Source organism: Anabrus simplex, chromosome 5 (assembly GCF_040414725.1).
Source record: "Anabrus simplex isolate iqAnaSimp1 chromosome 5, ASM4041472v1, whole genome shotgun sequence".
NCBI classification, from domain to species: Eukaryota; Metazoa; Arthropoda; class Insecta; order Orthoptera; family Tettigoniidae; genus Anabrus; species Anabrus simplex.
In genome coordinates, this window is record NC_090269.1 from 176,150,394 (window position 1) to 176,166,924 (window position 16,531).

Genomic DNA, 16,531 nt, shown 5'->3' on the forward strand with positions numbered 1-16,531 from the left:
AATTCTTTTTATTTGGATAGTGATATCTCAAAAACTGAAGATGTGAAAATTGGTATTTGTAGTCTTCATTAAAAATAAATATGTATTTCTTTGTTTTTGGAAAATCCACTAAGCGGGGTGAAAGAACTGAAAAATTAATTTAATTCTTTGTATGAGGATACTTAGCCTATATCTCACAAACTAAAGATATTTCAGACATGAAAATTGGTATTTGGAATCTCCTTTAAAAATAAAAAAAACATTATATCTAAGAAAACTAAAGATGTTACAGATGTGAAATTTGGTATTTGGAAGCTCCTTTAAAAATAACAAAACATGCATTTTTGGGGGAAAATCAACTTGGGGGAGGGGGGTGAAAAAGGATTTGATTTTTTTAAAATAAGGATACATATATCTCAAAAACTGAAGATGTTACAGTCGTGGTTATTGGTATTTGGAAGCTCCTTCATAAATAAACAAACACGTGCTTTTTGTTTTCAGAAAATTCACTTAAGGGAGGAGTGAATGAATTAAAAATTTAGTTGAATTTTTGTATGAGGGGACTTATATCTCAAAAATTAAAGATGTTACAGATGTGAAAATTGGTATCTGAATCTCCTTTAAAAATAAAGAGACATATTTATTATTTTCGGAAAGTCCACTCAAAGGGTGAACAGAATTGAAAAAGCATGTGAAATAAAATGAGTATATCTACAGTTTATCTCAAAAACTTAACATGTTACAGACGTGAAACTTGGTATTTGGAAAGTCCTTTAAAAAGACAGGAACATGTATTTTTTGTTTTCTTCTGAAATGGCACTTAATAGGGTTGAAAACAAGTTAAAAAGAGTTTTTTTTAAATTTTTATAGAATCTCAAAAACGGAAGATGATAGATGTGAAAATGATATTTGGAATCTCCTTTAAAGAAATATGCACTTTAAAAAAAAAATACACTTAGGTGGGGGTGGGGGTTGGGAAGAACTGATAAAGGGGTCGAATTTTTTTATGGGGATACTTATATCTCAAAAACTGAAGACGTTACAGACGTGGAAATGGGTATTTCAAATCTCCTTTAAAAATAAACATTTTTTTTGACTTGCAAGAAGAATTTTTCGCACATGTACAGTTCTATGGAACATGGTCATTTCAGCCCCAAAAGGCAATGCCACAAACGTGATTTACAAAAAGAGATTTTGAGGTAAATGAAACTTAATAGTTATATATTTTTTTTATATTACAAGATAGCTAGAGAAAGGAATCAGAAATATACCAGATTACAGGCAATTATGTATGAATACACAACAGTAGCGTAGCCAGGATTATAGTTTGGAGGGGGGCCCATTCATCCAGAATTTTATTTTGATAGGTGTCCAAACTTCCATAGTTTAGGTGGTGTAGAATACCGAAAAGGGAAATGGGTGTCCTTGGATCCAAGTAAGAGTGGTGGATTCGTGCGGATTCCGGAAGCTAATATTAATTGTCTTCTTCTTATTCTTCCCCCGCTTTTCCCACATATGTGGGGTCGCGGGTGCGAACTGTGTCGCACATGTGAATTTGGCCCTGTTTTATGGCCGGATGTCCTTCTCGACGCCAACCCTATATAGAGGGATGTAATCAGTGTTGTGTGTTTCTTTGGTGGTTGGTAGTGTAAATATGTTGTCTGAATATGAATGTGTTGGGACAAACACCTAGTCCCCAGCCAGAAGAATTAATCAGACGCGATTAAAATCCCCGACCCAGCCAGGAATCGAACCCGGGACCGTCTTAACCGAAGGCCTTAACACAGTTTGAGTAAGGATACAATATTCTGGTTTAGAATAAATACGGTAATGTTATTATAATAATGGTCATGTGATAAGCAATAAATAAATGACATTTTATACAAATAATGCGGCAAAGATATACACACGCGCGCGCGCGCGTCGAATACAGGTTTCTCGTCCTTCTTGCCCATGGCTAGATGATGAAGGCAAAAGAATGATGGCCCACCATGACTCGTTATATCGACATTATAAACAAACCTTAGATGGCACAGACTTCGAATCTAACCGCATCTTAAGAAATTGCACAAAGCAGTTAATCAGAAATTAAAAAAAACGTATATATTTTCGGTATTTAGCTAACAACTCAAATTCTAATCGTGCATGGGATCAGCTTAGAGCTCTGGGAAACATCAACAGATATAGACAACTCCTGACATTCCACTTGACGAACTCAACGATTACTTTAGTAGAATAAACATTCAACCTACCCAAATTAACTGCACCGACACACTGCCCTCTCCTCCAGCCAATCCACCATTCACATTTCACAGTGTCACAGAAAATCAGGTTAAAAGGCTTTTTACTCAATTAAATCAAAGACTGCAGGTGTAGAAGATATTCCTATTACTTTTATACATAACATTATGGGTGTTATCTCGCCTATACTGACACACATACTGAACTACTGTTTACTAAACGGAACTTTCCATACTGTCTGGAAAACAGCCAATATTATATCGGTACCCAAGAGTTTAGACCCACAATCACCCTCTGACTATCGTCCTATCTCCGTACTCCCTGCGCTTTCTAAAGACTTTGAACGTTTAGTATACGAGCAAGTTATGGAATACCTAAATAAAAATGCTCTTTTGTACCCTTTACAATCTGGATTTGAGAAGGGTCACAGTACCGCGACAGCACTTTTGAAGGTTACTGAAGACATTAGAAACGCTTTGGACAAACGACTGCTCACTATACTTATCCTTCTTGACTTCAGTAGCGCCTTTGACACTATAGTAATTCCGACTATGATAAAGAAAACGGAACTGATAAATTTCGACCTGGCTGTGCTTAAGGTTTTTAGTTCTTATTTGAGTAACCGTCAACAGCATGTAACAGGAAACGACAAGGCCTCTAAATGGAAAATGAAACTTAGTGTTGCCCCACAGGACAGTATTCTACGGCCCCTAATTTTCTGTATTTTTATCAATGACATACCTTGTCTGACAGGAAATAACACACATGACCTCTGTGCTGACGATCTTCAAATATATCGACACTGCAAGACAAGATATTAACAGGGACCTCCGACGACTCAGTGTACTGTATATGCACTACGAAGCTCTGAGAACGGTTGGCTGTTGAGAGAGCTCTTGCATTATTGTAGTGATAAAGTAGTGAAAACCTATTGAAATAGCTTAATTTTGTGTATATCTGATTCATTTAGTGCTGTTTATATAGTGGTGTTTAGTGCTTGTTGGTAGAAATTGGGAGTAGTAATAATTATTTAAATTTTGTAACAAGTAATTCAGTTGGTCTTCAGTAAATTACGTTTTCTAGGTTAAGTAGGCTAGCTATTATAGGTGCACCTTGTTTCGAATTTAGGTTTAGGTAATACTTTAGGTAACAATATTAACTTTAAAAATATTTGTAAATATCTGTAGGTTCGTTGGTTGTACTTACAAAGGCAGATTATCATAAGGAATAGTACCGTAACTTCTGCAGCAACTTCTCCGGTATTTCGTATAGATATACGTTCAAACTATCGCGAAGGTAATAATTTACTACATTAAAAAACACGACACGCCTGTAAACTTCCATTTAAAAAGAAGTTAAAGAGATTACACGGTAATAGTTAACAGTCGTATTGTTATTGATTATTGTCGCTCCTCATATTCAAATATTGCATTGTTGGCTACAGTCGTGAACAAAGGGTGTAGTGTAGTCAAGTGAATATAAATAAAAATCAGCTGACCTTGTATTCCATTCATTTGTACTTCTGAGTAGGTAGTTAGTATCCGTAATTTATATTTCGCTCCCTCGATCTTTCAGTATTTATGAGCGGTTAGCTAATAATAATAATAAAGTTCATATATCCCAGTAATTGCAGTTCAAGTCCCTGGAGTAGTAGTAGTAATTTTGATAGAAATATTTGAGAAATTATTGTAGACAACCTCGTATTTTTCAGTAGGCCTAATTCAGGACACTTTTATTCTCCGTCCCGTGGAGTAGGGAAAATAATAGTAATCCACCAGCTGTAATAATCACATAACCACATTTCAGTAGAATTGTAGTGAAGATAAGGTATAATATATTAGATAGTATCTTGCCAGTTATATTCGTGTTTTTCTTCGTGTACGGCAATCCTTTCGATACTTAAGCATTTAACCAAACGCAGTGTAGTGTAGTGTAGATACATTGTAGTATAGATACAATACATTTAGATAGTGCCGTATCTTGCCTGCTATATTCGTGTGTTATCTTTCGTGTGTATCTATTAGACCCTAATACTAATAGTAATTTGTCTAAGCATTTAGCTTCGTTGGTAATCTTTGAGTACAGTAGTTCTTGCAAATTTAATTTCTGTTGTGCTTAGTAGTGACATACGGTACGGTACCGGTATCGTAATTAGGATACGTCTGAAAGTAGTTTAAAAATTACTGTAGTGTACTGTACAGTAGTATACGAGTAATATCCTAATAGAAATTAGTGTGCTTATTTTGTTATTGTAAAATATTTGTGTAGTACTGGTGTAGTAGAGGTATCCATAGAAACTCTTATTAAAATATTGTTGAAATTAGGATAGGCTTAATTGCAGTTTGGAATTGTGTAGTTCTTGTGTATTACTTTCGATATTCAGTAATTAATAGCAGTTTTTATCCTGTTAGGGGTTGTAGGATTAAAAAAAAATAGAGCACGATTAAGTAGTATTGTAGTGTAGTCGTATATTAATTACCTTATTGTTGTGTAGTATCCCAGACAATATATCCCTCCGTTCATTTATTTTTTTGCAAATAAGTTACTTTATTTTTAATTTAAAATTTTCCCCCCGTAAAGAATGGCTAAGGAGCGCGAGTGTACTTATTGTGGGTGTGGTGAGGCATTGAGGGGTATGAGGGAGGAGTTGGAAAGTTTGAGGGAGATAATTAGGATTCTCACAGAAGACAGGAAGGAAGATAGGACTCCCTCAAACAATGTACAGGTTACAGTAGGTGTACAAGAGGGAGGGGAAGGAAAGGGAGGAGTTGTAGAAGACAGGTGGTCTAATGTTCTAAGGGGAAGGAGATTGCAGGCCAAGGGCTCTACTCAGGATCAGAATTCAGGACAGGTGTCTGTGCGAAATCGGTACGAGTCACTCCAGGTAGAACAACAGAGGGAAGATGAGGGACAGGGAACTGTTGCTGAGATGCATGGAAGTAGGAGGAAGGGAAAAGGTAGGAAAGGGAAATGTAGAATAGAGGATAGGAAAAGACAGGTGGAACAGGGTCATGGGAAGGAGAAAAGGGAGGAGGAAGTAGCTTCTGCAGCTATCAGGAAAGATAGGGCTGACCAGGAGGGGAGGGGATCAAATGAGGTGGGTAGGGTTGAGGCTCTGGTCATGGGGGATTCCATCGTTAGACACGTGGGGAAAGTGTGTGGAGGAAAGGGAACCAGGGTAGAATGTTATCCAGGAATTAGGTTGAGGCAGATGTTGAGGAAAGTAGAAGAGAGGGAGGAGGGGAAGGAGAAGGTGGTAGTGTTTCATGTTGGTACCAACAACGTAAGGCAAGCTGATATAAGTACCAACATAGTTGGAGATGTGTGGGATCTGGTAAATGCAGCACGGGTGAAGTTTAAGAAAGCGGAGATTGTTATTAGTGGAATACTGTGTAGGAGGGATACTGACTGGAGGGTGATTGGGGATTTAAATGAGACTATGGAGTGGGTATGTGGGAAACTGGGAGTGAGATTTCTAGATCCTAATGGGTGGGTAGGAGATAGGGATCTGCGCTCGGATGGCCTTCATTTAAACCGCAGTGGTACGTATAAGTTAGGAAATTTGTTTGGAAGGGTAATAGGGAGGTACATTCAGGGAAACGGGATGGCCTAGGGAGCGGTGATAAGGGAACAGGGAACTGGAAATCAAGTAGGGATGACATAAAATTGTTAGTGTTGAACTGTAGAAGTATTGTAAAGAAAGGAATAGAATTAAGTAATTTAATAGATATATATTTACCAGATATTGTAATAGGAGTTGAATCATGGCTGAGAAATGATATAATGGATGCAGAAATTTTCTCACGGCACTGGAGTGTGTATCGTAGAGATAGGATAGGAAAGGTGGGAGGGGGAGTTTTCATTCTGGTGAAAGAAGAATTTGTAAGCTACGAAAAAGTTAAAGATGAGACACATGAAATTCTAGGTGTAAGGCTGATTTCTAAAGATAACAGGCAACTTGATATATTTGGAGTGTACAGATCGGGAAAGGGTAGCACTGATGCGGATTCGGAATTATTTGATAGGATAGTCAGCTATGTGGGAAACGACATGGAAAGAAATGTGATTGTAGCGGGAGATCTGAATTTGCCAGATGTAAATTGGGAAGGAAATGCGAACGACAGGAAGCATGACCAACAAATGGCAAATAAGTTAATATGGGAAGGACAGCTGATTCAGAAAGTGATGGAACCAACCAGAGGGAAAAATATCCTGGATGTGGTGCTGATAAAACCAGATGAGCTCTATAGGGAAACTGAAGTAATAGATGGTATTAGTGATCATGAAGCTGTTTTTGTGGTAGTTAAAAATAAATGCGATAGAAAGGAAGGTCTTAAAAGTAGGACTGTTAGGCAGTACCATATGGCTGATAAAGCAGGTATGAGGCAGTTTCTAAAAAGTAACTATGATCGGTGGAAAACGGTAAATAAAAATGTAAACAGACTCTGGGATGGGTTTAAAGAAATTGTTGAGGAATGCGAAAACAGGTTTGTACCTATAAGGGTGGTAAGGAATGATAAAGACCCACCTTATTATAATAGAGAAATAAAGAGACTAAGAAGGAGGTGCAGACTGGAAAGAAATAGAGTTAGAAATGGCTGTGAAAGTAAGGAGAAATTGAAGGAACTTACTAGAAAATTGAATCTAGCAAAGAAGGCAGCTAAGGATAACATGATGGCAAGCATAATTGGCAGTCATACAAATTTTAGTGAAAAATGGAAGGGTATGTATAGGTATTTTAAGGCAGAAACAGGTTCCAAGAAGGACATTCCAGGAATAATTAATGAACAAGGGGAGTGTGTATGTGAGGATCTTCAAAAGGCGGAAGTATTCAGTCAGCAGTATCTAAAGATTGTTGGTTACAAGGATAATGTCGAGATAGAGGAAGAGACTAAGGCCAAAGAAGTAATAAAATTTACATATGATAACAATGACATTTACAATAAGATACAAAAGTTGAAAACTAGAAAAGCGGGTGGAATTGATCAGATTTCTGGGGATATACTAAAGACAATGAGTTGGAATATAGTACCATATCTGAAGTACTTATTTGATTGTTGTTTGGCCGAAGGAGCTATACCAGATGAATGGAGAGTTGCTATAGTAGCCCCTGTGTATAAAGGAAAGGGTGATAGACATAAAGCTGAAAATTACAGGCCAGTAAGTTTGACATGCATTGTATGTAAGCTTTGGGAAGGCATTCTTTCTGATTATATTAGACATGTTTGTGAAATTAATAACTGGTTCGATAGAAGGCAATTCGGTTTTAGGAAAGGTTATTCCACTGAAGCTCAACTTGTAGGATTCCAGCAAGATATAGCAGATATCTTGGATTCTGGAGGTCAAATGGACGGTATCGCGATTGACATGTCTAAAGCATTTGATAGGGTGGATCATGGGAGACTACTGGCAAAAATGAGTGCAATTGGACTAGACAAAAGAGTGACTGAATGGGTTGCTATATTTCTAGAAAATAGATCTCAGAGAGTTAGAGTAGGTGAAGCTTTGTCTGACCCTGTAATAGTTGAGAGGGGAGTTCCTCAGGGCAGTGTTATCGGACCTTTATGTTTTCTTATATATATAAATGATATGAGTAAAGGAGTGGAATCAGAGGTAAGGCTTTTTGCGGATGATGTTATTCTCTATAGAGTGATAAATAAGTTACAAGATTGTGAGCAATTGCAACGTGACCTCGAAAATGTTGTGAGATGGACAGCAGACAATGGTATGTTGATAAACGGGCCTAAAAGTCAGGTTGTGAGTTTCACAAATAGGAAAAGTCCTCTCAGTTTTAATTACTGCATTGATGGGGTGAAAGTTCCTTTTGGGGATCATTGTAAGTATCTAGGTGTTAATATAAGGAAAGATCTTCACTGGGGTAATCACATAAATGGGATTGTAAATAAAGGGTACCGATCTCTGCACATGGTTATGAGGGTGTTCAGGGGTTGTAGTAAGGATGTAAAGGAGAGTGCATATAAGTCTCTGGTAAGACCCCAACTAGAGTATGGTTCCAGTGTATGGGACCCTCACCAGGATTACCTGATTCAAGAACTGGAAAAAATCCAAAGAAAAGCAGCTCGATTTGTTCTGAGTGATTTCCGACAAAAGAGTAGCGTTACAAAAATGTTGCAATGTTTGGGTTGGGAAGAATTGAGAGAAAGAAGAAGAGCTGCTCGACTAAGTGGTATGTTCCGAGCTGTCAGCGGAGAGATGGCGTGGAATGACATTAGTAGACGAATAGGTTTGAATGGCGTTTATAAAAGTAGGAAAGATCACAATATGAAGATAAAGTTGGAATTCAAGAGGACAAACTGGGGCAAATATTCATTTATAGGAAGGGGAGTTAGGGATTGGAATAACTTACCAAGGGAGATGTTCAATAAATTTCCAATTTCTTTGAAATCATTTCGGAAAGGGCTAGGAAAGCAACAGATAGGGAATCTGCCACCTGGGCGACTGCCCTAAATGCAGATCAGTATTGATTGATTGATTGATTCTTATACTAAACTGCAAAAAAAACTCAGACAATTATAATTGGATCACGAAAATTACTGAGCTGCTCAAACAATGTCGTAATCCCGCCTATCCTACTGAATTATTCTCTACAGTAAAACGGTTTAAAATCCGGGCGTAATGATGAATGAAGCAGTTGATTGGTCTGATCACACAAAACAAATACGTAAAAAGATTTTTGGAGTTCTTCACCCTCTTAAACGGCAGAGGGATGTATTTCCATTTGAGCTACAGGCCAAACGAATACAGACACTCATTCTCTCTATTTTTGATTATTGTGACGTTGTTTTAGTTGACATGAAGAGAGAAGAAACACTTAAACTTCAACGAGCACTGAATTCCTGCCTGCGATTTATTTACAATATCAGGTACGATGTTCATATCACCCCATGCTATCAGGCTGTCTCATGCCTGATGTCTGATAAACGTCGGCAGCTACACACTTTAACGATGGTGATCAGAGTGGTAGCTGAAAGTCAGCCAATATATATATTTCTTCTAAATTCATCTTTTTATCATCATTTCACAACTTACATACACGTTCGAGATTCATTCTTTCTATTTCACTGCACCGCGCAAATACAATTAATAGATAATTTGTGGTGACTGTTGCCAGATTATGTAATTCCCTGCCAGTTCAGGTCAGAGAAACTAGTTTTTTTAATCACGACTTAAGGTCACCTATGAACATTAAAACAAGAATAATAGTTATCACCACCTTTCCAATACTTATCTTTCCTATATTTAGGAAATAAACATTACAACAGGCGTTGTAAGATGGGACATGTTTCGCTTAACAGTAGTAAGCATCATCAGCCATAAATAAATCTTAGCCTAAAGTTAGGTCAGGGCCCTGAACCTAGTGTCCTTAACATATATGGCAACCTAAGAATCAACATTTATATTTATAAAATGAAAATCGGCTTAAAACTAGTGTGAAAAAACATGGAATGTTACAACATGGCTAAGAGAAAAAACACAATCGAGTTGAGACAGAGGATAAGAACAGAAAGTAGGCTATAATACAGAGCTGGTAGTGAAATACTACCTGCTGAGGACAGCTGACTGAATGGTTGAAGTATGAATGTGTGCATTCCTGAGGATTAGCCATTTTTAAGAGTTTTTCATAATAATTAGTTCTAATATTAATTTAGTAAGTAATTAATTTAAATTTATTTTCAATTCTATTAATTTATGTAGTTTTAACTGTTTTAATTATCTCAGTATTTTATTTAAGATTCTGATTAGTATGTGGTTAAGTGTACGAGAGGGCCTGGTGTCCTAACTTCGCCACTGTACTGAAGGCACTAATAAATAAATAAATAAATAAAAATAAATAAATAAATAAATAAATAAATAAATAAATAAATAAATAAATAAATAAATAAATAAATAAATAAATAAATAAATAAATAAATAAATAAACACACAAACAAACAAATAAATATATAATGTAAAGCGTATGGGTATAGATATTTTGTTAGTTGGTAAAGAAAAATACGCGTTACAACATATGCTATGTAGGGTTTACCTTGTCCTATTAGTTTCCAACGCGGTTACAGCCACGCAGCTATGAGCTTGCATCCGGGAGATAGTGGATTCAAACCCCACTGTCGGCAGCCCTGAAAATGTTTTCCCGTGGTTTCCAATTTTCACACCAAGCAAATGCTGGAGCTATACCTTAATTAAGGCCACGGCCACTTCCTTCCCACTCCTAAGCCTTTCCTATCCCACCATCGCCATAAGACCTATCTGTTTCGGTGCGACGTAAAGTAAATTGTTAATTATTTTCCTCACAAGCCTGGGATACAGAATATAGTAGTATAAAGTTAGAGTTTTCTGACGCTAATATTCGTAAGTATAATTTTTATTAACGTGTCAAAAACCAACGACACTGAGCTATTGCAATTTCAACACCGTTTTAAGGGTTACCGATCCAAGCCGGGATTTGAACCTGCGAACTCGGACTCAGGACAGAGACACAACCAACCGAGCCACATGAAAAGAAGGCGTTTGTGATTATTGTTATCAATAGATGCAGTTAGTATTTTTACAAAGGTTTTATGAGGAGCATTTATTAAGGCGTACGTTTTCTTACTGTCCTAAATGCACGAGGCCGGACAGAAGAACTAGCTGGAAGCTAAGGAGCCTTGCAGGGGTGCCGCTTCCTTCTCTGTTCACTTTTCCCAACCAAACTCCATGACGTAACAGCCCCGAAGCGCCATCGCCTACCAAGCGACGGCAATTCAGCCCGGAGGCCTGCAGATTACAAGGTGTCGTGTGGTCAGCACGACGAATCCTCTTCACCGTTATTCTTGGCTTTCTAGACCGGGGCCGCCATCTCACCGTCAGATAGCTCCTCAATTTTAAACACGTGGGCTGAGTGTACCTCGAACCAGCCCTCAGATCCAGGTAAAAATCCTTGACCTGGCCGGGAATCGAACCCGGGGCCTCCGGTAAGAGGCAGGCACGCTACCCCTACACCATGGGGCCGGGTGGTTACTTTTAGGTCTCTTTATTTTCGAATTTGACTTAAGGCATCCTGCATTCGATTCCCGGCACTGACAGAGTTAAGAAAGGCATGGGATGGGGAGGATACAACCTTCTTTTTGGGTGCAGTAGAGTTTTCCTTGAGTCTCCCGTAATCGAAATATCTACGGCCTGGAAGGTAGTCACCTTCACGGAGTGTAGTACCAAAGTGGTTCCTTTTTTAAGAAGACAAATTAAATAAGGATTCTACTTCCTCACAAACGAAGAACGATATTATCAATTTTAAGAACAGTTTCAATAATGCAGCCGGTGTATGTTAAGAGTACAGAAGCTATGATTGGACATGGTAACAATCAAAACCAATAATATCTACTGAAGATCCGTCACCGCACTCGGTAGGACCGGCTTTCTTTTTATATCCACCAGGCGAGTTGGCCGTGCGGTTAGGGGCGCACAGCTGTGTGCTTGCATCCAGAAGATAGTGGGTTCAAACACCACTGTCGGCAGCCCTAAAGATGGTTTTCTCTGGTTTCCCATTTTCACACCAGGCAAATGCTGGGGCTGTACCTTAATTAAGGCCACGGCCGCTTCTTCCCACTCTCAGCCCTTTCCTTTCCCATCGTCGCCATAAGACCTACGGTGCGACGTAAAGCAAATTCTAAATAAAAAATAAAAAATCTTTTCACAGCCCCTTCCAAGGAAAAGTTGTATCCACACTACTGGCCTGGACTTACACCGCACCCACTGAAATTATTTTGTGGGTTCGCCACTGCATCCACTCACCATTTAAGGTACAAGGTAAGTCCGAAGAATGGTTGGATACTCAAAATACGCCACCGTAAATGATGTGGTTCTGACTCAAAAGTGTAAGGAAACGTAAGGGACGGGATCTAGTGTTTTAAGTAGAATCCGTATCATTAGAACGTGACTTCCCATTTTAAAAATGTTTCATGTATCGAGTGCGATTCAAGCCTGGGCCGTCCTGATGAGAAGATAGAACCATTGGAACTGAGTTATCACGCCCGCCAATTACAAAATAGTTACCCGCACTTTTGATGGTGCCATTTGAGGTTCCAATCAGTTCCCGGGCATTTGACAAAATATATAGGCCTACCTATCTAACTTAGGCACAACTCCAAGACTGTCTTGCTATATTAAAAGTAAAAAAACTTTTTCATAACTTACCGAGGATGCACATAGTGTTGGCTTCTCAGTGACAAAACGGTCCCTCTTCAAAAAAAGTTATTTATATGGGACAAAATGAGGAACTAACGTGCAGCTCACAATCCTGTCACAGTCTTCCCAACGCTGCAACTTAAACACAGCACATCTCTCAATCACGGTACAACCCGAGGATCCCTAGGACATTGTTGTTTCCTGGAACTGATATGCAAAAGCTGACACGATGTTGTAAGCTTGCAACTGTTTCTGGACGTGGCCCCCCGTTATCTCGGTGGTCACATTCCGGCCCCCTACCTTGCTAATTGCCCCTTTCTTCATGTCTTGACATTTGTCAACACACGGTTACATTCTCAATGCTGAGGCCTCTACAGGGAAATATCCCCGCGCATCACAATCCTAAGTGTCTTCCTTTCATTCAAGCAATGCAAATATGGAGAATTATGTATGGCCCTATTGAGCCCTGCTAATAGATTAATGTTGCTACGTTAACTTAACATTTCGGCGTACGTACCGTACCGTACGTAAAACAACGGCTGATCCTCGCTCTAGTTTCCGGAAATATTTTGGAGGGGACCCGGCCCCACTGGGTCCCCCCCTTGGCTACGCCAGTGGTACACAAGAAGAAAAAATACTTAAGAACCCTACACATCAAACAATACAAAGTTTCGGTCAATGAACCAAAGCTTACAATAAGACTCAGGGTGGAACAACTGAAGATAAAAGGTAGATTAGACAAGCACATTTACAGTACATATTCACATTCTAAGTGTGAGAAGGAGGAAAGATATTATACAACTTACCTTGTTATGATCATATGTTTTGAAGATAGTATCTGCACCAGCCCATGTGCCTTGCAGCCATTTCACATTGGGAAGTTGATCAAGTACTGGGGCCATTATATTGAAATCACCTATGATGATTTCAGATTCCTGAAGCACCTTCAGGCTATCATCTGAAACTGTGGACAGATATTTTGCTACAAAAATCAGAACAGAAGCATCAGCAGTGACAGAACATATACACATGTGCTACAAATTAGAATAATTTTCAATTATATAGGGAGTAGAGAAATCATAAACAGAAATAAACATGAGTACCTGTGTCTACAGCATAGATCTGACAGAACAAACATCCTTTTTCTCTACCTACAGAATCGAACTGACTGTTACCATTCAATCAAGGGTAATTAAGTATCTGGAAAATGTGTTTGAAGATGAGCCCACTTGCATATTCAAAAATTACTACAAGAATAAGAACCAGGAATCACTGCTATTATTAATTTATACCCTTTCTCAAATCAAATAGTCCCTCAAGAGAATTCAAGATTAATTTATGTTACATTACATATTCCAAATTAGGCCTAGGTAATGAAGTGCAAAATATTATTAAACTGAATGTACCTTTAAACAGAAATTGTAGAAAACATTGAAAGTAAGACAGAAAACTTTGGGGAAAAAGGCGTGCTGGTGGTAACGGAGGAAAAAAAATGATGTAGGGCTAAATGAAAGTGTAATTACTGAGGAAATGGACTATGCCACAAGTCATTTGCTAAAATGAACACACAAAACCAATGTAATTTTGCATGTTATACCACACAGAGATGATATGCCTAACTTAAATCATGTTAGTGAGAGAGCAGACAAACATATGATAGAATAGTTAATGCATCTGAAATCAAATTGTAAACAGGGAAAGAATATCAATTAATTCTGAAAGTGAGAGATTAGTAGGGATCACATGAACAGGGAAGGGAAAAATCAAGTGTGTGACAGGCTAGGAAAGTTGATTGAGAATTTGAATATGCCACTGAGAATTAGAGAGAATAATAATCAGAAAGGAGACAAACCAACATTACTAGATCGATGGGTAATCAAATGTAATCAATCAAGGGTAATTAAGTATCTGGAAAATGTGTTTGAAGATGAGCCCACCTGCATATTCAAAAATTACTACAAGAAAGGATAAAGGTAAAAACATCTAAGGATGTAGATAATTTTTTATCAATGAGCAAATCAAGGAAATGCATCAAGGAGCTCAAGCCCATACGTAGAACAATAGTAGAGAAGCATAGTTTAAATTATATTGATGATCGTTTGGATAATAAAGAAAATTCTAGTATATCAGAGGGATAACAGGATCTTGATCATAATAAATTATTGCAAACTAATGTGGACAGTCTAACTAGAGAAAAGGAATCATTTCCATTCATATTAATGTACAATCAATAAGAAATAAGTTCATTACATGAGATAGAAATTTTTCTTGAAACATTTCCTTGTGATGTTCTGTGTGTAAATGAACATTGGCTTAGAAAAGAGAAAGTCAGTTTATATGTACCATCAGGATACGAATCAGCGGCAAGTTACTGTAGAAGAAAAATTGTACATTGCTACATTTTGTGAAGAACAACCATTTGAGGCGGCGGGTATAATGTTTTCTAACACAAAATGGATATTATTTCTTTATATCGTACTCCTAATTCAGATGATAATATTTTCACACAAAGGTGGGAGCAATTAACAAAACACTTAGAGAATTTTTTTTAACATTATCTTTATATGGGATATTAACATAAACATTCTAGAGGAATCAAAAGATAAGCATTTTTTTCTCTTTGATTTAATTACAAATGTTCATTCATATAATCTAACATATGGGGTCATAGAGCATGTGTTGTCTGACCATAAAGGTCTACAGCATATTAAATTTCCATTTGCAAGTAAGGGAACATATAATACCAAGCAGATTATGTGTTTTTTAAGTGATTAAATGAGGAAATATAACAAGGTTGAGGTGCAAATTAATGGAAACAGACTGGCAGAATTTAATTTTAAACTTCACCAGTGTTACAGAAGCATTTGGAAGATTCATAGTTTAAATAAGCTCTTACCTGAATGTCAGCTGTCCCAAAATAAGTAAGATACTAAAGAAGACAAACAATACAAGAAGTAAACATGGGTTTAAGTGGTATACACACCGGGCGAGTTGGCCGTGCGGTCAGGGGCACGCGGCTGCAAGCTTGCATCCGGGAGATGGTGGGTTCGAATCCCACTGTCGGCAGCCCTAAAGATGGTTTTCCGTGGTTTCCCATTTTCACACCAGGCAAATGCTGGGACTGTACCTTAATTAAGGCCACGACCACTTCCTTCTAACTCCTAGGCCTTTCCTATCCCATTGTCACCATAAGACCTATCTGTGTCAGTGCGATGTAAAGCAACTAGCAAAAAAACAAAAAAAAAAAGTGGTATACTTCTATCTTTCAGCCATTAGGAAACTAATTATACCCCTTTATAATAAATCTAAGTGTAGCGGCTGGTACACCTCTACGCCGCACATTTGAATTTCCGCCATAAAGTACTCCGCTACAGGAGAAACTCTGAACTTTAACAACTGTATCAACTCATAAGTTTCTCAGAAGATGTCACTACCATAAATTTTGTGATTATGAAGTTGTCAGTACTGTGTGGAGTTCAACTTGTTTTGTTTTCTATTGATCAAGAAGTGTGGACATTCTCTGATAGATGTCTCTACAAAAAACTATGACCATGCACCCTGGTGCGAAGTGGAAGAGCTTTATTTGAAGAAAGTTTGTATTCTTAAGTTTGTTCTTTACTAATTTTCGTTCTTTCATTTGTGGGTTGGCAATATAAATCTTTTCTTTCTGCCAGTTTTAAAGTTAGCCAATTAATTATTTCTGTAATTAATTTTTGACCAATTGTGTCTTTCTTCTTCAATTTAGATGTGTAACTTTTAGCCAGCCAATAAACGACTGTGGGTGTGTCTTAATTATTCATGAAAGGTCTCAAATCTTCCCTGAGAGTATAAAAACTGCTGATTTTCCTGTCTCTCCACCACTCGAACAACATCTAGCCTAGTGTATGGAAGTGTAGCAGGAGGCGGGAAGCGCCTCTTTCATCCGGCAGCAGCTCTTCAACAAGGTAATGGCCACTAAACCATCTTTATTTCTTGCTAGCTCAGCAGTTTAACCCGCGGGGAAGGTCCGAAACCTTTATTATGTAACCTATCTCCAAACATGTAAATTGCAGTCACTTTTGTAATACTTCATATATCTTTAAATGTAAATCAGGGATAGATAGTGCTTTTCCCTCTCGAGCTCCCCTTC

At 37.9% G+C, this 16,531-nt stretch overlaps 1 protein-coding gene across 1 annotated transcript in view; it reads right to left on the minus strand.

The window, feature by feature from the left end:
* The window catches only part of LOC136873883 (glyoxylate/hydroxypyruvate reductase A), a 310,829-nt gene that overhangs the window by 179,193 nt on the left and 115,105 nt on the right, over positions 1-16,531 (minus strand). Inside the window, exon 3 of the mRNA XM_067147188.2 lies at positions 13,209-13,366. Coding sequence (XP_067003289.1) covers positions 13,209-13,366 — 158 coding nt within the window. The remainder of the gene's footprint in view (positions 1-13,208; positions 13,367-16,531) is intronic.